Source organism: Mytilus galloprovincialis, chromosome 5 (assembly GCF_965363235.1).
Source record: "Mytilus galloprovincialis chromosome 5, xbMytGall1.hap1.1, whole genome shotgun sequence".
Lineage (NCBI taxonomy): Eukaryota > Metazoa > Mollusca > Bivalvia > Mytilida > Mytilidae > Mytilus > Mytilus galloprovincialis.
This window is the reverse complement of record NC_134842.1, coordinates 96070667-96095237: the sequence shown is the minus strand read 5'-3', so window position 1 is coordinate 96095237 and position 24571 is coordinate 96070667. Positions and strand designations below refer to the sequence as shown.

General features: G+C 32.3%; 2 protein-coding genes across 3 annotated transcripts in view; one reads left to right on the top strand and one right to left on the bottom strand.

Annotated features, from left to right (window-relative positions):
* Positions 1-23875, top strand: part of LOC143076798 (uncharacterized) — an 87590-nt gene extending 63715 nt beyond the window's left edge. For both annotated transcript variants that reach the window (XM_076252668.1, XM_076252669.1), the window contains 2 exons: positions 14936-15064; positions 22383-23875. In XM_076252668.1, the coding sequence (XP_076108783.1) occupies positions 14936-15064; positions 22383-22420 (167 nt within the window). In that variant the 3' untranslated portion in view covers positions 22421-23875. The remainder of the gene's footprint in view (positions 1-14935; positions 15065-22382) is intronic.
* The window catches only part of LOC143076802 (uncharacterized), a 493545-nt gene that overhangs the window by 268714 nt on the left and 200260 nt on the right, over positions 1-24571 (bottom strand). The window lies entirely within an intron of this gene.

Below are 24571 nucleotides of genomic sequence, written 5' to 3'. Positions count from 1 at the left end.
TAAATAATAAGAAATATGTGAAATGAAAAACCGTAAACTTAGATGTGGGTCTTCCATTGAATTCGTCGAGAAATAGCTATCCACGAAACTACAATTTTCAACAATACATTAATGAGCCCGACTATAAAATTGCTACACAATGTTGTAAAGCTTTGAACCATTAAACCAAATATCCAAATTATGTCCAACGTTTTTAGGACGATTTTTTTTAACACGACGAGACATACGACGGAAAGTGATCCCTAAATGTCGCATCTGCTTGCGCAGTCGACGTAATAACGCTACAAAGTCCGCATGTACATGCCGGTTCATACGTATATCCAAAGTATAGAAAAAATTGATTAGAGAAAATGTTTTTAGTGTATGCGAACCAATTAAATCGATGACTTGTGTTCTCTTTTTTAATCAAAACTGTCTTTCTTGTAGGAAAATGGTTGACTCTTTTATTGTAAACGCGTTAGATGAAAGCTTGGAAGTAGAAGAAGAAGAAGTGGAAACAGAACCATCTTTCATGCATTGTTGCACTTTTTGTAGCTATTCCAGTAAATACAAACAAAATGTGAAAAGACACACGCAAAATGCCCATGCTCCAAATAATGCAGAAACTAAACATTTTACAATGTACTTGTGTGATCAATGTGGCATGGTTTTTAAGACAGCTAGTGGACTAAATTTTCATTATAAGGGTAAACATACTCAAGAGTTTAGGTTTAAGTGTAAAGTGTGTGACAGAGGCTTTAACACGCTCTGGAACTATAGAGGGCATATAACAACACATGAGCCAGTGCTTAGACACCGATGTGATGTGTGTGACAAGACTTTTGCGTACAAAGAAACATTGAAACAACATATCACATCCGTTCACACTAATGAGACAAGTATCATCATATGTAGCAAAGAAGGATGCGGAGCTTCATGCAATTCACAGAAATCTTTAAAGGAACATTTCCTTGCAGTACATGGTGGAAGAGAACTCAAGTGTGATTTATGTGGAAAATCGTATAAGTGGAGATCAAGTTTAAGATACCACAAAGAACATGTGCATTGTTAGATTGATTTTTTACACCTCGTTCTTGTTTATTTATCACATTGAGGTCCTTTACTGACCATGGCTATTTGTTATTTTTTATTTACAATTGTACACATTATATGGCAGCATTTAAATTTGTTTACATTTGTTGTGTTTGATGTTTTGGAATAAACTTTTGGAATAAGAACGCTAGTGTTTCTTTACACTCACCTAAATAATTTACCACAAAGAACATGTGCTTTGTTAAAATCATTTTTTATACTTTGTTCTTGTTTATTTATCACATTGAGGTCCTTTACTGACCATGGCTATTTGTTATTTTTTATTTACAATTGTAAACATTATATGGCAGCATTTAAATTTGTCTACATTTGTTGTATTTGATGTTTTGGAATAAACTTTTGGAATAAGAACGCTAGTGTTTCTTTACACTCACCTAAATAATTTACCACAAAGAACATGTGCTTTGTTAAAATCATTTTTTATACTTTGTTCTTGTTTATTTATCACATTGAGGTCCTTTACTGACCATGGCTATTTGTTATTTTTTATTTACATTACAATTGTAAACATTATATGGCAGCATTTAAATTTGTCTACATTTGTTGTGTTTGATGTTTTGGAATAAACTTTTGGAATAACAACGCTAGTGTTTCTTTACACTCACGAAACTGATAACATACCATCGCATGATAAACTTATTTTTTTTATTAGAAGTTTAGAGCTTCTGTTCAACTGGGAAAATGATGTGTTATTAAGAGTTCATTCAAGATTATGATTATCACACCTGGTTGAAAGGGGGGACAACATATATTCTAGTAATACAAATTATTTTCAGTGGCATATTTCAAAATTCTATGAAATAGATATATTCTGCAAATATTGCTTTAACACTATGTGATCATGATGGTGGCATATATTTGCCCCTACTTTTCACTTAGTTTAGTCGTCCTAATGACATGTAAAACATAATTATATATCTAACAAGTACACTTAAGTAAGTGACAAGTAGACCTAATTCAGTGACAAGTAGACTTAACTAAGTGATAAGTAGACCATATAAAGTTACAAGCAGAATTTGTTAATTGACAAATAAACTTGTAGATACACAAATCGACTTGTCAGGTAACACTTGTCTTCTTGTAACTTAATTAAGTCTACTTGACGCTTAATTAAGTCTACTTGCCACTTTATTAAGTGCACTTGTCAGATATATATTAAAGTCGTCATAATTGGGCAAAAACACTAAAGAAATTTTGATTTTCGACAAAATAGTTTCATTTTATTATTTGACAAATAACTTAATTAACTGGCAAGTCGACTTATTTAGCTTATTAAGACGACGCAACTAAGTGACAAGTAGCGGCAGATATATGCCACCATAAACAACACCATCAAAAACAATAAAAAAAAAACCACAAAGGTATGCATTGTAATTCACATAATTATTAGGCGCTTAGCTTTACATTCAATCGTCTAAATAGTCATATAAGCATTTGATAGTGCTTCAAGTTGTGATTTCATTTTCAGTTATGTCCAATCCCATTCTTACATGAGGTAATATTTTGGACTCATCACAACGATGATGCTGTCTTATTGGTCTTGCACCTCTACTTGACATGGACGGGTCACTTATTTCTCCCCTTTTCCGCTTTCCATAGGATCTTTTTGCCCTTTCCGGTGAATCAAATGTGTGATTTCTGTAATTGATAAAACAAAACAAAATTATAAAACAGATGATTGGTGAATATCTTAGCTGTTCATTACAGATCTTTTATGATCTATTTTTATATCAAAGTGACTGCGTGTTCGTACCAGCTATTTATACGTCGATACTTAGTGGGAAATTTTGAACTTAACCAAACTTGTCTAATTCCTTCCTATTTTAGTTTGTCCCAGTCAGGTTAGAAAATTGGTTCAGGCATGTGGTTGTCTCTTTTTGAATATGAATAAGAAGATGTGGAATGAGTGCCAATCAGACTTCTCTCCATCCAAGACATAATGGAAATAAAGTTAACAATTATAGGCTTCTATACGGCCTTCAAAACGGCATTTGCTGACATCGAAATCTGTACTCACACAACCATGTTGAATATTTAGATAAAGTTTTAAATGTGTTTTATTTTTGATCAACTGGATTATTTTGTCGTGGCCATTTATTAGGCTTGTTGCATAGATTGGTTACCCTTCTGTATTCAAGATGATTAAGGGCTTGTATATATCGTTAAATCTCTATCTTTCCACATAGTCTGTAAAGTACAAATCCATAGTTATGACATCATAACAAAAACTCATAGTTTATTAATAATGAGATAAAAAAAAGTCATATTACTGAGATGATATCTCATAAAGTTAAATATTATCTCATATAGTGAGATAGTCACAACTCTTAATTATATAATGCACTCTTTTAATCATGAAAAAAAAATCATGATAATTTACAACCATGCAAATACATCTAGTATTTATATGAGATACCATATTAAAGTTATGGTACATGTATATCATCTAATACTTAATAGATATGAGATATCATCACATAGTAATGAGATAAAACTATGAGGTTTCAATTCGTTATTTTGAACTCTTTCAAATCTGTGACTTGTTATCTCACAATAAGCAGAGGAGATAACTCATTATTGTGAGATAGTCATGTTATTAAAAGAAAGTGGTTGCAACAATACGTTTCTGTATAAAGGTTTAAATAACTTGCCTTGGAACGATTGATTCTACGTATGTTGTTGTTATGTAAGGTATATTCAAACTTGTGATTTGCTGCTTTTCTAACTCATGTACAGGGTAAACCTTGGCTCGACTGGTGTGCATGGCAAATTTCCTAAAATTGATTTTTAAATTACATATATTAGACAAAAGCAAGTACTTTGTTTTAATGTTATTTGTGCAAATATATGACCGTTAGTATTCTCGTTTGAATGGTTTTACACTAGTAATTTTGGTGCCCTTTTAGCTTTTTGTTCGGTGTGAGCCAAGGCTCCGTGTTGAAGGCCGTACAATGACCTATAATGGTTTACTTTTATAAATTGTTATTTGGATGGAGAGTTCGTCTCATTGGCACTCACACCACATCTTCCTATATCAAAAAAACAAAATAATCAGTTTGACTCAAGTTCACATCCCTTTTATACGTTTCAAATCGTTTTTTGTTTTGTAAAAATGTGAGACTGTTAGTTTTTCCTGTTTCAATTGTGTTTAACTGGTCATTTTGGGGGCCTTTATAGCTTGATGTTCGATGTGAGGTAAGACTCCGTGTTGAAGGAAGTACTATGACCTATATTTTTAACTTTAAATACATTGTGACTTGTATGGAGAGTTGTCTGATTGGCACTCATACCACATCTTCCTATTTATATGAAGTTAAAATTTGAAAATAAATAAACCTATAAATATATCCCTTCCATTTTTGAAAGGTTGAAAATATGTTTTTTTTTGTGTCTAAACACACTTACCTATTGGGATCAAGTCTTGTACCAATCAGGTCACATGCTGTTCTTATTGCTGCTGGTACATCATCTGGTCTAATAATACCACTACCTTTAGGGTCTAAGTCTTGGAACGCCCCAAAAAAGTTCTCAGCTTCTAAACTACCCAATGCTCGTGAGTTATAACTTCCCGACTTAACAAATGGAATGATCTGAATTCGGCGTTCTATATTTGTTAATAAACCCTCAAACATTATATGTGGTATTCCTTTCACATGCAATCCAGGGGGTGGAAACTGCATGAAGTTAATGTCCTTCAAAAGCCAATCTCTAAAGCGGAGTCTGCGTTTAATTCTATCTATAACATCAATTCCTGGGTCATCTTCAGCCGCATACCACTCTCTTATCAGCCGACAGAAAAGGGCTTCATTAAAATCCCCATTTGAATGCAAAGCTTTTTCTACGTCTTCAGAAAAAGTTTTTTGTGCGAATCCATTGCTCTGTTTGTCAACTAAATCCTCGACTAATGCTAGGCTAAGGCCACAACCATTGACATTGCTATTTTTCGCAACTTTGATCCAAGCTTCTTTTTTTATCCCACACGCGTCTATTCCAGTACTACAGCACTTCACTCTCGCATTCACAAACAAGTGATGACAGTCAAGAAGATTGAACTGATACATGTATCGTTCTGGAATGTATTCAGGCATTGAATACCATGTCACGGCTTGTTCAATTCCTGAAATAAGAGTGTACTTGGCAAATGGAGAGTGTTGTTGCCAGTCAGTAAATCTACCAGGAAAAATATGTTCGGCATAAATAATGTTTAGAATATGCTTTGGAAATTTGTCGATTTCTATTATACACATCTTCTTTAGTGAAAGCATCTTTTTTTCTTTTTTCTTTCCTAACAACTTTTTTTTTGAGAGACAATGGAGAAGAAACACATTGAAAAAGCAATTCTATCAATTTAGCTTTCGGCCATGACAAGGTAAATTGGATACTTTCAGTCTTCAGTTTTTGTGATATGGTTCTCACACAAATTTGTAACTCATGCCTCGTGAATTTCTTGCCTATTCCATCGTGCAATTCAAAATAGTTTGCAAAGTCTTCAACCTTCAAACTTTGCCACTTTATAGCACTCACTTTTTTATCTAAGACTATAGCTGACAACATTCTTTCAAAGTCAGAAGCTGTTAGAAAACTCATAGGACTGTCGTTCAGCTCTGTAGATGTAGCAGACGTATCTATCGGATCAGAAACATCAACTTCCATTGATTCTGTTATTTTTTCTGATAAATTATCTTCAAATATATCATTTAACGAGTCTGTCATATCTAATGAAATGTGAGTACAAGTGTCTAGTTTTGAATTTGTACAAACACTGTCTATTTCAGATATCATGTTTTCATCAACTGTTTCCGCAATCTGTGGTGGCAGCGCATCTAGTACAGTTTTAGAAGTAGCTTCTTCCTCTTCTACTTCAGTTGATTCTTCATTTAATGAGATTTTCGATCTAAGAAATTTCAAAACATTTGGAGATGTTTTGTATAACCTTGAGTCTTGTCGGTTGTTCTGTGAAACTATGAGAGAATAAAAATTATTATGTTCCTCGTTCTTTCGGAATTTTTGTTCAACTAAGGTCTGTTCTATCAGTTCATTTAAAGATTTGGCTTTGACTATGTTAGTGTTTTTTATGCTGCGAACAATTTCTGATTTACTCATTTTTTTCGATTCTCTAAAAACGTCTTTCTGTAACTGAAGAATGGTGAGTGGGTGTCCATTACTCGATCTAACTGCCAACTGGGACCACTGTCCATCAAACGAGACAACAGGTGTATATAAGCCATTAAGGTAACATCTTTGCAAAGTATCATCGATCATCTTTCGCATTACAGATGAGGTTAAACTGTAACCCTTCATGCTGAAACCGACCGGGGTTGAGTGTTGCTTCTCTCTCTCGTGAATTCGATCTAAATCTGAAATAAGAAATATAAGTACTTCGCTAGCAAGGTGCCTTTCAAGCGAGTACGCTTGGTCTAAACAACTGTTGATTTCAATCGTTGTCATCTGTAAAGTTGTAACATCATGTTTGGTATGAGGTTTTACTGAATCTAAACAACTTGTATGACAATTCCGACCTATCTTCTCACTTTCCACTGATGAATGTTCGTGTTTACATTCTCTATTTACTTGACAAGATGGGATTTCAGCCAGAAACTGTACTTTATTGTCACAGTAGGTTTTGATTTTTTCTTTTATTGTCTTTAGTTCATCTGGTAGTTTTTTTGGCATTACTGGCTTCTCAGTACCGTATATTGTTTTTAGTTTTGCCAGTATTTCATTCCACAGCTCTTCGTCAAAGTTTGCAACACAGACGGTTGTACTATCGGTACTGTAGCATAGGAATAGCAAGCTACTTGCATTCAATACATACATTTCAGATAAAACCTGTATCACGTAATACCAAGGCATCTTGTAATAAACTGGAGTTGTATACAGTTTATTTGGATAGGGACACTTGATTTCTATAGCAAGAGCAACTGCATCAGATGGCTTGTAGTTTTCTGAATTAAAGTATCTACCCCGGCGAGAAGAAATTCATGACTTCATGAACTATCATGAATGGTTCGTGAATGTTCATGAATGGTACATGAAAATTCATAAATAATTCATAAATGAAGGTTCATGAATTTAATTCATGAACTGTTCATTAAAAGTATTTTATGAATGTTCATGAAGTTTTGATGAATCACTAGCTGCTCATAAAAAATCATGAAATGTTCATTAAAAGTATTTATGAATGTTCATGAAGTTTTGATGAATCACTAGATGTTCATAAAAATTCATGAAATGTTCATTAAAAGTATTTTATGAATGTTCATGAAGTTTTGATGAATCACTAGCTGCTCATAAAAATTCATGAAATGTTCATTAAAAGTATTTTATGAATGTTCATGAAGTTTTGATGAATCAGTAGCTGCTCATAAAAATTCATGAAATGTTCATTAAAAGTATTTTATGAATGTTCATGAAGTTTTGATGAATCACGAGCTGATCATTGAAATTCTTGAAATGTTCATCTGTCATATGCATGTGTTATGAATAATAGATGATTTAGTAACTGGTAACACTGCGTGTGGGACTGTCACTGCTGTTACTGGTTTGCTGCAAGAAGGTTTTTTTTACTCTTCCTTTCCCTAAACTGCTAAAGATGTAAATTCTGATTTTCTCCAAGTTCACATATGTGCCTTTCTATTAATTGTCGTCCGGCATATAAATAACTTAGAAAAATATCAGATCAATGATAGATAGGCGCAACGACAGACGTTTCTCAACGTATGTACAATGTAAACAAACCTTGACCTCGTGGTTTTAATCGTACTGAACAGTTCGGCCCTAAAAATACCTTCCAAGTGAGTCCACTTGTTTATTCACATGCACCATGTGCCGTTTAAACTAAAGATTTTTTTTTTATTATACTTAATAAAACTGCATATTAATAAATATTTGTTTGCGACACCCTTGATTTATTTTCATACTTCCGTTACGGCACAGATCAACTTCTGGCCGATATTATCTGGGGCGAGATTGTCACAGTCTCAACGTCAGCGTAAGTGCACTCTTGGGTAATACGTCACCAAAATGGAGATTACGCTGATGGAAACACGGAAAAGACATTTCCAGTCAGAAAGATTTCAGATAAGTGCATTACAAATTTAATTTAACATGACAGACATGTGTATATTATTATAAAATATAATTTGTTGAGGAAATATAATTTTTTTATGGTTTCTTTGAGCAAAGCAACATCAGAAAGTCTGAAAGCATATTTGAAAATTTATTTTTAATTATATAAACAAAATGAATAATTGTTTCCACATATGATTATTGGTAGTTACCTAAAATTTATAGTTTTTGAATTGTTCTTTTGTGAAAATAATAAGTAGCCAGTTTTTTTAATCTTCAGGGGATAAAAAGGGGGAGGGTTTTGAAATGAATTTGATTCATTAACAGCTTCAGATGTAGTGTATAAACAGGCAACAACATTTCAATTGAATTTTATTGCTTTAAAACATCTAGAACAATTGATTCTTTGTGGATTTTTTTTATACTTTTAGGGGATTGAATGATTAAATATCAAACTGGAGCTGCCAGTTTTGATAGTAAAACAGATTCCGTGGAGATTTTAGTTACATTTATTCAGCGATTCTACTTGGAAGAACAGAGACAACAAAATATTACAGAAAGAAGCAGAAACTTTACATGTATCCTTTTATATTATTATATCTGACGCATAGTTACTTTAGTTTTAATATTGGGTGGGTACAGGTGCAGATCCAGCCATTTTAAAAAAGGTGTGGGGTTCAAACTATGTACTATAAACCCTTTCATATGCATTGATCTTGCTAAAAAAGGGTGGGTTCCAATCCCCCCCAGAATCCTCTCCTTGACAGTAATTTACCCCTGTGAGATGATAATGAATAATTCATGAATATGCATGAACATTTCATGAACTGTTCATGAACAGATTTCATGAACAGTTCATCATATCTTCATGAACATTTGATGAGCAATTCATGAACTGAAAATCGACAGTAATGTTCATGAACTTTAATGTTCATGAACAATTCATGAACAAGAAAGGTTCATGAACATTTAAATGTTCATGAACAACAATGATCATGAACCCTTTCTTGTTCATGAATTGTTCATGAACATTAAAGTTCATGAACATTACTGTCGATTTTCAGTTCATGAATTGTTCATCAAATGTTCATGAAGATATGATGAACTGTTCATGAAATCTGTTCATGAACAGTTCATGAAATGTTCATGCATATTCATGAATTATTCATTATCATCTCACAGGGGAAGCACTACCATCTGGACTGACAATGAGAAATGTTTCATCTTTGTCACATACTACCTCACAACCCTCCTCCACAAATGAGAAGTTCGGATAAAAGATTGGCAATATCTTAGAAACAAGAGTTCCTATGGCATTAATTTCATTGTCGGTTCCATATTTCATTCTCTTTTGGGCATCCTCCGAAAAATCTGGTCTGTCTTTTTGATGAAAGACGTATTCAAAATGTTCTTGTAATTTCTTAAGTCCTGACAATCCTAGTGCTTGGTGAGCGGTACTTCCGGTTACTTTAGCGGTTTTCCTAATAGAATGCCATTCATCTGATCTTTGTTTAATGAGTGACGTGTTTAAGTTTTGGATATCCCCTTCGACTTTCAAGCCAGTCAAACAGACGTAATTCTGCTGAATTGATAAATCGCAAGCGTCTCCTTTGTTATAAAATGTTTGAACACCATTACAGACGGAAGTTGCGTGGCCTACCGAATCAATTACTCTCAATAGTCTACTTATGCATAAGTCTAGCTTAAATATGAAAGTTTTTATTGCACTTAGAGCATAGGAATATTTTGCTTTCATAGCATCATTGATACACGTAACCTTTAGCTTTTCTAGAGCAATTACCTTCGACTGTTTCACTGTTCGCAATTTTCGCAGTCTTTGACTTAAATTACAGATCATTTGTTTTGCTACTCTTGAAATATCATTTTTCAGGTGTTCTGGTGTATGATACAAATCATAAATATCTCTTTTTTCAATCTTGTTTAATATTTCAGTGAAGTCTTCTACAAGCTTCTTGTCTATGCTGAGTTTGTCTTTACAATCCTGAAGAGTTGGTGGACCTTCGTATCCCCAAAGATTAACATCGCCGTATACTTGATTTTGTGCGCCATGGTTTATTTTCTTTCCATCTACGCATAGTTTAAATGTCTTAGAAAGACAGCAGCTATCATCATAAATCAACTCGATCATTTCGTCCAATATTCCAGGCTGTATGTTTTTTAGTTTATGTGATAACTCGGTGCTGTCTAGATATTTTCTATCTGGAACTGCGAAGTTGATAACCGATTCTTCTGGCTTTGTATGACCTTTGGCTTCCTGACCTTGGTTTTTCCATCCTGCCATAAAACGGAGAAATTTTCCTTTAAAAAGTTCATGTCCAACTTTCCAGAACTGTTTAACATCTTTTGAATATCTCATTGCATGTGTGTTACTTTTTGAGAACCATTCAACGACGTCTGAGAAAAGCAGGAAAGCAATGTTATTCATAGGAAGCTTGTTCTCGTTTATCAATGTATGGAACTTCACATACATATCTTGTTTATTGCAACTTTTCAAATTTTCAAGTACTGTAGGAACTAACTGTAAAATTTCTTTCAATAACACTTGATCATTTGTGTTTGTCTCATTTAGATTTATGACAGCCGAATCTTCAGTCTGTGTATGCCTTGTTGACATTTCCGAACTCGTAACCATACTTTCATGATCATTGGCGGAATCGTTACTGCTATTTACGAGAATATGGCTGTTATCTTTAATTGAAACAGAACTAAGTTTTTGTGTTAATGATATGCTTTCAGTGTCATTCTGTTCAGATTCTGTTCCACATTTCTTCTTTACAGGTGACAACAGTTCCGAAGAAATGTTACATATATTAAGTGTGTATGATTCACATTGGGGAATTATGAATTTATTGTCCTTCTTAACTTCAGCAGGTATTATCTTGAAGTTTTTAGTTCGGACATTTGTAGTAGATGATGAAACACGTGTTGCCACTTTCAACTTTAATTCTTCTGAATCATGACGAATTATGCAATGATCTACCAGTTCTGCAAAATCTCTTGACCGTACATTTGTACAATAAAAACACCGAAACTCTGTCATTGGATTATCCTGAAAAAGAAATATATCTTTCGTATACTTGAATGCATTACAGCATTTAGAATCATATTCAAAACAGTGTGGTCCTGGCCATTGATTCACGACCTAAATTATCCCATTGACTGGGACAGATTTGGTGAACGTTTGTCGGTAACAATAACTGCTCACTATGTACTTGTTAAAGACACTGAATCTGTGGGGTCACATAAGGTTCTCAACACCTAAATAAAGTAATTCGAAAAACTAATCCGGAATAATTATTACGATGTGTTGATTTATATCAATAATAAATCAAAACATAAAGGTTATTCGTGAATAATTTTTCGAATTATTTTATTATTAAAGGAGTTAAGAACCTATGGTGACCACACAGTTTAAATTCTATAATAAGTAAGAAGTGAGCAAAGGTCGTTACCGTCAAAGGTTCACTTAATCTGTCCCAGTCAATGGGATAATTTAGGTCGTCAATCAATGGCCAGGACCACACTGTTTTGAATATGATTCTATATTGATTTGAATTTAACATGTTCATTTCATTACCAATTTTCAAATAACAAAGTCAGTAGATATTAATAATGTGCCTCCTTTTCACCCCATCCCAAAGTTTTTCTCAGGGTCGACTAATATCAACGTTTAACCTGAATGTTTCGGCGGACGGTGTAAATAGTCTTTTAAAATGTTATAGCTAAAAAGATAACTGCAACTATACACTATTACAAAGTCCACAAGTAAATCAAGTATTGCTTTTTAGGCGTTTGATTTTAAACAAGACTGACGGAACAAAAATACAATTATTTTGCAGTCTACAAAAATCATCATATCTATATTTATATTGTCTGATGAACGATATTACACTGTAAAGTTCCCTGGACAGTTCATAATATCATATAAATACGTAGATACCTTCAAATTGCCTTTGTTTTTTTCTTCAAAATCATGACTGGTCATACAGTAAAAATATTTGAAATCGCTACTAGAATACAGTCAGTTATGGACTGATCGTACAGTAATTTATTTTGGGATCCTCAAGGAAAACATATTTTTTATGGGAAATACGAATGTTCTACTTAAATACGAAACGAATATTGAAACAGTATATATTGAACTTTAAACTGATGCAAATATTTGCAATAAAATGTTATTTGTTTTGTACTACGAGAGCAAAATTGGCCATCGATTTCACTTTTTTCTCTGAAGTTGGTATGATGCACACGTATATTTTATATTCTACTGCATGTTTTTGTTAAAGTTACACATATTTATGATGCTTTACATACCTTGAAGATGTTCAAAGCTCTTTATAGGTATAGGTGTAAACAAATGACGAGAAAAGTCACCGTACGCAAAACCGTCCTGTTAGCCAGTTGGTAGTCATCGCTTCGAAAATCGCGACTTCCGGATAGCGTACAGAATAGTATCTACACTGTGACAAGTGTATGCTACTCTTCCCTAGAAAAAAATTGAAATATACGAATTTCAAAGATTCTACAACCGTATTTTTGTGTCGTTTCTCGCGTTACTTTTTGCTTCCGAAGAGCATAACGCTGACTGATTTATAGATAATCGTCACCGGCAAATTCCCAACTTTTGCTTTCAAATAACAAAGAACATCGACCAATAAGAATAGTGAGAAGAAAATGCCGAGAACTAGAAGTATTTATCATGTTTATGTAGCAGATGTAAGAACAGTGGCGTGACTTTTGTGTCCGATTTCGTAACGCAAATTTTAGATGATGTAATCTGCTTTGTTGTAATAGAATTCTTAAAAACAATATGCAAATATGAACTCTCGCGAGATGTTCAAACAGGTAAATCAGAGATGATTTACATTCTTGTTTTGATCTTCGTAATAATTAAGTAAGAAAATGACGTTATCGTTATGCGTTACATTTCACACGAAACAGAAGTCCAGTTATTTATTAAAATTGTTTTTGTCCTTAAGTTCTAATCATTTCCGGTCATACGTGAAACATGTGACTAACATGTGATCACGCCCTAACAGCCGGACATACGATATACTAGTTCTAAACATTGTTTTTGTTTCCAAAGGGATGTTAGCAAACATAATTTGTAGACTTGTTTCGACTTGTTTAAAAAAGGAAAATACAATTTTCAAAGAGATTGCGCTGGGGGTCTATTAATTTTCCTATGTGCATAATGTTACATACGATCTTGTGTGAAAATAAATGCCCAATGACTTGACAAAATCGATTTCAGATTTGACCGACGTTTAAACACACTATGTTTCCCAATAACGATGTAAAATTAAAGGGTCCTTGGAAAATTCAATCGAAATTACGTCTCTTATCATGGTGCCGATGTTCGTTGGATTGATTTTGCTTCAGCAGTAAATATTACTGGATATTTTAGGTGAATAAAGATAATTAAATGAAAAATGCATGTTATATACCGTTACACTTGGAATGTACAAAGTTGGTAACTTTGTCACAATTTTTAATTATTTTTTTTTATTCATGTTCTGCAAACACTTTTCAGAAACGCAATAAACTTGTCAAAGGAAAAGTAAACTTTTACCAGGCATGACTTGAAAGGAAGTACTTTATTGATTTTAGCCCACTAAAGTAGGTTAAAATGTGGAAACCATGTAGATGGTGTACAGGTCACAAATATCACATGGTGCCTATTTTAAAGATTTTAATTCCAAGTTAAAAGTTTTTTTCTTTACTGGATTTAAAGAATTTTACATTGCCAATGATTTGGAATAAATTTTATAAAACTGGAATTTCAAAACCAAATATAAATATATTTTTTTGGCCAAAACATCAAGATACAACGATTATGGTATCCTGTATCAATGAAGAAAATATGGAAAATTCTGAATAAATTGTACTAATTGTTTTCAAAACAAGCACATATTTAGGAGTTTTATAATACTGTTACATTTAAGATGGATTTTAAGAAAAAGTATACTGTTCAGATTATTTTAAGCCGATTTTGCAATAAAATAAAACTAAAAAAATGCTTTCGGTTTCTTATGGTTTCCTGTCACGTTTAAAAAAAACTTTAATATAACATTGAAAATAGATTTTAAATATTAACATGAAGCAAGTAACACTAGTAATGGTGTTTATTTATGCCTTTTGAATTATATTGTGCAAAATAAAGAAAATAAAGATTGGTTTGCTGTTTGGTTTCCTGTCACGTAAATGGTGAATCAAAATGTATTAATTTTTTCTCGAAAAACTCCATTGTTCCATTCATACAATTCTAACATCAACACAACCCACAAAATAAAAGTTAAAATTTTAGAACTTAATAAAAAGGATACAAAAAGAAACCAAAGGCCGAACCAAATTATGGTCCATATATGCCTAAGGTATCCTTACACAAGATTTTTACAAAGCCTTTTATTTTTATGCCCCATTTATAATGGCCCATTATGGGCATTATGTTTTCTAGTCTATTCCTCCGACCGTCTGTCCCGTTTCAGGTTAAAGTTTTGGTTAAAGTTTTTGGTTGAGGTAGTTTTTGATGAAGTTGAAGTCCCATCAACTTGAAACATGTTCCCTATATATATGATATAATCTTTCTAATTTCAATGCCAAACTAGAGATTTTATCCCATTTTCACGGTCCACTGAACATAGAAAATGATATCTATGATTTACATGAGAAAAAAGTACTAATTGACTTAACATCTTATTCTAATTTTAACAGGAAAACATTATACTCCAACATTTATCTACTTTATTTTCAGCTAAAGACAAATGTGAGAGTAATGGTGAAGGAATGTCCACTGGAACTATTGTGGGAGTTGTAGTTGGTCTATTAGTTCTTTTGATAATAACATTAGTCATCGTTCTGGTTCTCATAAAGAAGAGAAAAGGTAAATTTAAGGTTGTGTTCTTGAAAAAAATAATACATGCAAAAAACTTTTATTCTCATTATATCAGAGGATTCTGGTTTCAAAGGTACTGTGACTTTGTGTCTAAAATATTTAACTGTTATTTGAATGTGTCTACAGATATTTTGTTCATTGAACAAGTACACACTTTTGTTTAGGAGCCAGCTGAAGCCCGTCTCCTTTTGCCAGATTTTCCTCACTGTGTTGAAAACCCTTTGGTGGCCATCAGCTTTTGTCTGCTCTTTGGTCAGGATGTGTCTTTTAACACTATCCAAATTTCTATTCTCAATTTTATGTCTGTTTGGCAGGCTTCATTGAACCTTGACCTCATTTCTATCATGTCTATGGTTTGAAAATAGGGCAGAATCTTTTCAGGAGAGGCTTAATCATTTCATTAATGTTAGAAGGTTCAAGTGATATACAAAGTATTATGGTATACAAATGTCTGGTGTCCGTCCGTCTGTCTGTCTGGCGTAAACATGTCGCACTGTAACTTGAGAACAACTTATCCAAATTTCATGAAACTTATAATAGTTGTTTCTTATGATGGTCAAATGATCTGTATTGTTTTGGTGAAAATAAGATTAAAACTTTTTGAGTTACAGCACTTTGTAACTAAAACAGGGGTGGTTTTTATACGACCGCAAAATTTGAAAAATTTTTCGTCGTATATTGCTATCACGTTGGCGTCGGCGTCGTCGTCGTCGTCGTCGTCCGGCGTCCGAATACTTTTAGTTTTCACACTCTAACTTTAGTAAAAGTGAATGGAAATCTATGAAATTTTATGGTTTTGATTTTGGGAGTTTTGGTCCCAACATTTTAGGAATTAGGGGCCAAAAAGGGCCCAAATAAGCATTTTCTTGGTTTTCGCACTATAACTTTAGTTTAAGTTAATAGAAATCTATGAAATTTTGACACAAGGTTTATGACCACAAAAGAACGGTTGGGATTGATTTTGGGAGTTTAGGTTTCAACAGTTTAGGAATTAGGGGCCAAAAAAGGGCCCAAATAAGCATTATTCTTGGTTTTCGCACAATAACTTTAGTTTAAGTTAATAGAAATCTATGAAATTTTGACACAAGGTTTATGACCACAAAAGAACGGTTGGGATTGATTTTGGGAGTTTAGGTTTCAACAGTTTAGGAATTAGGGGCCAAAAAAGGGCCCAAATAAGCATTATTCTTGGTTTTCGCACAATAACTTTAGTTTAAGTAAATAGAAATCAATGAAATTTAAACACAATGTTAATGACTACAAAAGGAAGGTTGGTATTGATTTTGGGAGTTTAGGTCCCAACAGTTTAGGAATTAGGGGCCAAAAAGGGACCCAAATAAGCATTTTTCTTGGTTTTCGCACCATAACGTTAGTATAAGTAAATAGAAATCTATGAAATTTAAACACAAGGTTTATGACCATAAAAGGAAGGTTGGTATTGATTTTGGGAGTTTTGGTCCCAACAGAATAAGGGGCCCAAAGGGTCCAAAATTAAACTTTGTTTGATTTCATCAAAATTGAATAATTGGGGTTCTTTGATATGCCGAATCTAACTGTCATGACTGTGTATGTAGATTCTTAACTTTTGGTCCCGTTTTCAAATTGGTCTACATTAAGGTCCAAAGGGTCCAAAATTAAACTTAGTTTGATTTTGACAAAAAATGAATCAGTTAGGTTCTATGATATGCTGAATCTAAAAATGTACTTAGATTCTTGATTATTGGCCCAGTTTTCAAGTTGGTCCAAATCGGGGTCCAAAATTAAACTTTGTTTGATTTCATCAAAAATTGAATAAATGGGGTTCTTTGATATACCAAATCTAACTGTGTATGTAGATTCTTCATTTTTGGTCCTGTTTTCAAATTGGTCTACACTAAAGTCCAAAGGGTCCAAAATTAAACTTAGTCTGATTTCAACAAAAATTGAAATCTTGGGGTTCTTTGATATGCTGAATCCAAAAATGTACTTAGATTTTTTATTATGGGCCCAGTTTTCAAGTTGGTCCAAATCAGGATCTAAAATTATTATATTAAGTATTGTGCAATAGCAAGTCTTTTCAATTGCACAGTATTGCGCAATGGCAAGAAATATCTAATTGCACAATATTGTGAAATAGCAAATTTTTTTTTAATTAGAGTTATCTTTCTTTGTCCAGAATAGTAAGCAAGAAATATCTAATTGCAAAATATTGTGCAATAGCAAGATTTTTTTTTAATTGGAGTTATCTTTCTTTGTCCAGAATCAACTTAAATCTTTGTTATATACAATATACAATGTATATTCACTTTTTACTACCAACTGATAAATTATAATAAATAACATTCAGTGATAACAAGCAGTTTTTTTTACATCTTAATATTTTATGATGTATTTAAATGAGTAGTTATTGTTGCAAACTCCATTAGAAATTTTAATTGAGATTAGTTTTGGAATAAGGGAAAGGGGGATGTGATTAAAAAAATTGGGTTCAATTTTTCTCATTTGAAATTTCATAAATAAAAAAGAAAATTTCTTCAAACATTTTTATGCCCCACCTACGATAGTAGAGGGGCATTATGTTTTCTGGTCTGTGCGTCCGTCCGTCCGTCTGTCCGTTCGTCCGTCTGTTCGTCCGTCCGTCTGTCCCGCTTCAGGTTAAAGTTTTTGGTCAAGGTAGTTTTTGATGAAGTTTAAGTCCAATCGACTTCAAACTTAGTACACATGTCCCCTATGATATGATCTTTCTAATTTTAATGCCAAATTAGAGTTTTTACCCCAATTTCACGGTCCACTGAACATGGAAAATGATAGTGCGAGTGGGGCATTCGTGTACTGAGGACACATTCTTGTTTTGAGAGGATTAATATTCAACAGCATAGTGAATTGCTCTAAGAGAAAACAAAAATTTTAAGTTCATTAGAACACATTTATTCTGTGTCAGAAACCTATGCTGTGTCAACTATTTAATCACAATCCAAATTTAGAGCTGAATCCAGCTTGAATGTTGTGTCCATACTTGCCCCAACCGTTCAGGGTTCAACCTCTGCGGTCGTATAAAGCTACGCCCTGCGGAGCATCTGGTTTTCACATGTCGCACCGTATCTCAAAAACGATTCTTGATTATGGCTTAAAACTTTAAAACACTTTTTAGTTATATTAATCTTAATATCTGTATACTTTTTGGTGATGATTCAAAATTTTATTTTTGAGATATTGAGTATTTTGTAAAAAAGGGGGAGGGTTTTTTTACATGTTGTGCCTTATCTCAAAAACAATTTATGATTATTGCTTAAAACTTTACACACTTTTTTGTTATATTAATCTAAAGATCTGTATACTTTTTGGTGATGATTCAAAACTTTATTTTGGAGTTATTGAGTATTTTTTTAAACAGGGGAGGTTTTTATACGCCCGTCAAAATTTTGACGGGACGTATTATGGTATACAAATGTCCGGTGTCCGTCCGTCCGTCTGTCTGTCAGGCGTAAACATGTCGCACCGTAACTTGAGAACAACTTATCCAAATTTCATGAAACTTAACATAGTTGTTTCTTATGATGGTCAAATGATCTGTATACTTTTTGGTGAAAATAAGATTAAAACTTTTTGAGTTACGGCACTTTGTAACTAAAACAGGGGTGTGTTTTTTTCACATGTCGCACCGTATCTCAAAACACGATTCTTGATTATGGCTTAAAAATTTAAACACTTCTTAGTTATATTAATCTTAATATCTGTATACTTTTTGGTGATGATTCAAAATTTTATTTTTGAGTTATTGAGTATTTTGTAAAAAAGGGGGAGGGATTTTTTACATGTCGCACCATATCTCAAAAACGATTTATGATTATTGCTTAAAACTTTACACATGTCTTTGTTATATTAATCTAAATATCTGTATACTTTTTGGTGATGTTTCAAAATTTCATTTTTGAGTTATTGAGTATTTTGTAAAAAAGGGGAGGGTTTTTTTACATGTTGTGCCGTAACTCAAAAACAATTTATGATTATTGCTTAAAACTTTACACACTTCTTTGTTATATTAATCTAAAGATCTGTATACTTTTTGGTGATGATTAAAAACTTTATTTTGGAGTTATTGAGTATTTTGTTAAACAGGGGATTTTTTTTTTAACATGTCGCGCCATATCTCAAAAACGATTTATGATTATTGCTTAAAACTTTACACATGTCTTTGTTATATTAATCTAAAGATCTTTATACTTTTTAGTGATGATTCAAAATTTCATTTTTGAGTTATTGAGTATTTTGTAAAAAAAGGGGGAGGGTTTTTTTACATGTTGTGCCGTATCTCAAAAAAAATTTATGATTATTGCTTAAAACTTTACACACTTCTTTGTTATATTAATCTTAAGATCTGTATACTTTTTGGTGATGATTCAAAATTTTATTTTGGAGAAACAAGGGAGGTTTTTTTTACATGTCACACCGTATCTCGAAAATAATTTATGATTATTGCTTAAAACTTTACACACTTCTTTGTTATATTAATCTAAAGATCTGTATACTTTTTGGTGATGATTCAAAATTTTATTTTAGTGATATTTAGTTTTTTGTAAAAAAAAACAAAAACAGGGTGGGTGTTTCACATGTCCCGCCGTGTCTCAAAAACAATATATGGTTATTGCTTAACCCCAGAAACTATTTATGATTATTGCATAAAACTTCCAAACAAGACGTCGGGCGTATCATGCGCTCATGGCGCAGCTGTTTATTTTTACATGTCGCGCTATTTCTCAAAAATAATTTATGATTATTGCTTAAAACTTTACACGCTTCTTTGTTATATTAATCTAAAGATCTGTATACTTTTTGGTTTGATTCAAAATTTTATTTTAGTGATATTTAGTTTTTTGTAAAAAAAAAAACAGGGTTGGGGCTTCACATGTCGCACCGTGTCTCAAAAACAATATATGGTTATTGCTTAAAACTTTCTCAGAAATTATTTATGATTATTGCATAAAACTTCCACACAAGATGTTGGGCGTATCATGCGCTCATGGCGCAGCTGTTTATTATATTCTAGTAAACTTGAATTCCACCTCACCTTTATCCAATTGTACAACGGAATCTATATCAAAGTTGAATAAAAGATATACAAAAAGGAAAAAGTATTAATTTTGGAATTTTTATATAACTAAAATTTTGATCTCATTCCAATCTCTTAAAGTCAAGAGATATAACTCTATAGGGTTATTCCAGGAAATAACTTGTGTGTGTTATTCATGTTATTACAGATAATTTCATCTTAAGTTTTCTAAATCTGTAATAACATATGCTTGTTATTTTTAAAATTATTTCATTTATAGTGGGCTCTAGGGAACTCTTTGAGACTTTGCGCAGAAAGTAAATGCATAGCCTTGATGACTTATTTTTTGGGGAAAGACGGCTTCAAGCCGTCAATCCCCAATGGGATTGACCAGAGTGACATTCCCTCACATCATTCATTTTGTTTTTATACGACCCCAAAAAAAAATTTGGGATCATATAATGGTATGATGTCGTTGTCTAACTGTGTATGTAGATTCTTAATTTTTGGTCCCGTTTTCAAATTGGTCTACATTAAGGTTCAAAGGGTCCAAAATTAAACTTAGTTTGATTTTGTCAAAAATTGAATTGGTTGGGTTCTTTGATATGCTGAATCTAAAAATGTACTTAGATTTTTGATTATTGGCCCAGTTTTCAAGTTGGTCCAAATCAGGATCTAAAATTATTATATTAAGTATTGTGCAATAGCAAGAAATTTTCAATTGCACAGTACTCAGCAATAACAAGAAATCTTCAATTGCACAGTATTGTGCAATAGCAAGTATTTTCAATTGCACAGTATTGCGCAATAGCAAGAAATATCTAATTGCACAATATTGTGCAATTGCAAGAAATTTCAATTGGAGTTATCTTTCTTTGTCCAGAATAGTAGTTGAATCAACTTAAATCAATGTTTTATACAATATACAATGTATATTCACTTTTACTACCAACTGATAAATTAAAACAATCTTTACCATTCAGTTATAACAAGCAGTTTTTTTTACATTTTGATATTTTATGATTTATTTAAATGAGTGATTATTGTTGCAAACTCCATCAGAAATTTGAATTGAGATCGGTTTTGGAATAAGGGAAGGGGGATTTGATTAAAAAAATTAGGTTCAATTTTCTCATTTGAAATTTCATAAATAAAAAGAAAATTTCTTCAAACATTTTTTTGAGAGGATTAATATTCAACAGCATAGTGAATTGCTGTAAGAGAAAACTAAAATTTTAAGTTCATTAGAACACATTCATTCTGTGTCAGAAACCTATGCTGTGTCAACTATTTAATCACGATCCAAATTTAGAGCTGAATCCAGCTTGAATGTTGTGTCCATACTTGCCCCAACCATTCAGGGTTCAACCTCTGCGGTCGTATAAAGCTACACCCTGCGGAGCATCTGTTTATCCAATGCAATCATAGGTTTGAAATATATATATATAAAATTGAGAAAGGAAATGGTGAATATGTCAAAGCGACAATAACCCAACCACAGAGCAGACAACAGCCGAAGGCCACCAATGGGTCTTCAATGTAGCTAGAATTCCCGCACCCTGAGATGTCTTTCAGCTGGCCCCTAAAAAATATATTTACTAGTACAGAGATAATGGACGTCATACTTAAATCAGAATTATACACAAGAAACTACAATTAAAAATTATACAAGACTAACAAAGGCTTCTGACTTGGGACAGGCGCAAAATTGTGGTGGGGATAAACATGTTTATGAGATCTCAACCCTCCCCCTATACCTCTATCCAATGTAGAAAAGTAAACACAGAACAATATGCACATTAAAATTCAGTTCAAGAGAGAGAAGTCCAAGTCCAGTGTCAAAAGATGTAACAAAAGAAAAGAAATAAAATGACAATAATACATAAATAACAACAGACTACTAGCAGTTAACTGACATGCCAGCTCCAGACCTCAATTAAACTGATCAATAAGTTATCATATGAAAAAACCCAGACCTTTTTACACTACCTGTAGCGGGGATTCAGGTTTATCATTGGACTTCTATTTATTTCCAATCTCTAAATTTAATTTACTTCCACTGAAAGGATACACCTTTCATACTACACCAAAACACATATCAAGTTCAAATTTCTGTGGCGTTAAGGTTACTTTCACTGTTAATGAGTTTTATTTATATATAAATAGAAAAATTAACATTTCCACACTGTATCTTTACCAATGAATGCCTCGACTAAATGTAATTAAACTTATACACAATGCTTAATACACATGTAAAGTATTGTTTTCTGTTTGTAGATATTAAAGGTTTGTACATGGCAGCATTATCAAAATAGAAAAACTAGAAAGGAAAGAACAAGTTTTTGGAAAATACCTTCACAAGAAGCAGTCATACTTCTAGTTCTGTTTATTTGAAGTAAAAGATGATATATGGTTACAGTGAGATTAGGAAGCTGAGACATAATGAAAATTGAAAAATCTAACTGAAAAATCTGACTGAAGAATCAGAATATAATTGAAAAAAAGTTTATACCAAATTATTATGTAATGAATCCAAGCAAGAACTAAGGAGTAGGTTCAGTAAGATGCCTTTTTGGCCCCAAAATATAGCAGTTTTACAAAATTATGAAAATGTAATCTTTTATCTATTTATTGGAAAGCAGAATGCTTCTGCTACACAAATATGGGCTGTTTTTGGCAATACAATGCACATATTTCGGAAACTAGCATCATTATGTCATGCTAAATGACTGAAATCTTAACAATTTTAGTATTTTAGTTGAATTTTAGACTGTTTTTGTCTTAAATCATAATATTAAAATGTAAGTTGTATTTGATGAAAATACATAACATATATAAAGGTTGAGGATGAACACGGATGAGGCCACTTTCATTTTTGACTAAAACCATCTGAAAAGTAACGTCTTTTTGCATATTTGATAGATTTTTCATATTTAGGCTTGAATTGTAGCATTTTTAAAGACTATATCAGTTAAAATCTTTTATATAAACTAATTGAAACAATTGAAATAGACACTTGAGTGTTTAAAAAGTGTCCAAAATCTTTCTTTAGATGAACCTGAAATTTGAGGCCAATATCTGCCCTTACCGGACCTACTCCTTTACTGGTTTGCTGTCTACATGTTGCGTACAAGTTTCAAAGGAAACTATCAATTTTCATGAAGAAAAATTATAGAATAGTTAAACTAACTATACCAATTGTCTTTTATAATATACTATGTATTTTTTTCGTCTGTCCTGTCCCCTCTATGTATTATCTAATGTTTGTAATAATATTGTTCTCTTGTACACCTGTATGAGCCTGAGGTTATGAATAAAATCTTGAAAAAAACTTTAATTTAAACTAAATTTATTATTGCAATATACACAGCCAAGTTTTAAAAACTACGTTGCCAATTCAAATTTCCATCTTAACAACATATTTGGAACAATTTTAATCTATGGTTTTATAAACATTAAAGATCTGATTTATTCTGCATTAATCATGTTTATCCTTTGGAAGGAAAGCAATTTTTTAAATGATTTCAATCAGGCTATCAATTCAATTTTAAAGTGCTTGGCATATTTATTTGATGTGCAATTGTAGTTGTTCTTGTGGCCTTAAACATGAAACCATTTAGATTTCAAATGATTATATTAGTGTTTGTTGTTGTTTATATAGTATTTTATATTAACAATGTTTGCATAAATGTGTGTGTGTGTGATTTAAAGATATTCTGTTTTATAATTTCAAAGAGCATAATAATGTAAAAAGTAAGTGTAGATAATAAAAAGTTGTTATAGATTACAAACATTGGTTGTATATTACAAAAAAAGTAATTGTAGATTAACTGAATATGACTGACAGGTTTTTTCTTATTGAACCATGACACTTTTATTTTTATATTTAAGAATGCTATACTTAAATTGATAGACAACATGTATGTTCAGCTTTTCACATACAAAACTAACTTCCATGCTGTGTTAAGCAATGAAAAAACAATTTTGATATAATGTTTCTATTTAACCTTATCCATACAAAAACAGTTGTTTGTCAATAGACTGATGCTGAAATAAGTTTGAAATGATCCAAATAATCTGCAAAAAATGTCTTGGACTTTCTCTGAAAATCCATGTCTATTGTTTTTATTTTAACAACTGGCAAAAATTGTCTTTTCTCCCCTGTTAAAGAAGAAGGTCTATTGTATAAGTACAATGTATAACTCTTCTTCCTTGGGTATAACAGCTGTATGTATAGCCTTTTTCGGTACTGATGTGCCATAAATCAATCAAATAATTTTCCTATTTTTGTTCTCTTACAACATTGTCTAGCTCAAAATTTGTTTTATCTTTGACATACTTTTGTAATGTTATGTGAAATATGTCAAGTTTAGAGACTACTCTAGAACTCGATCAAACTTTCCTTGTGGCTCCAAGCAGTTACAACTTTAAATGAAAGAATTTGTCAGTTTTGTGATGGAAATACG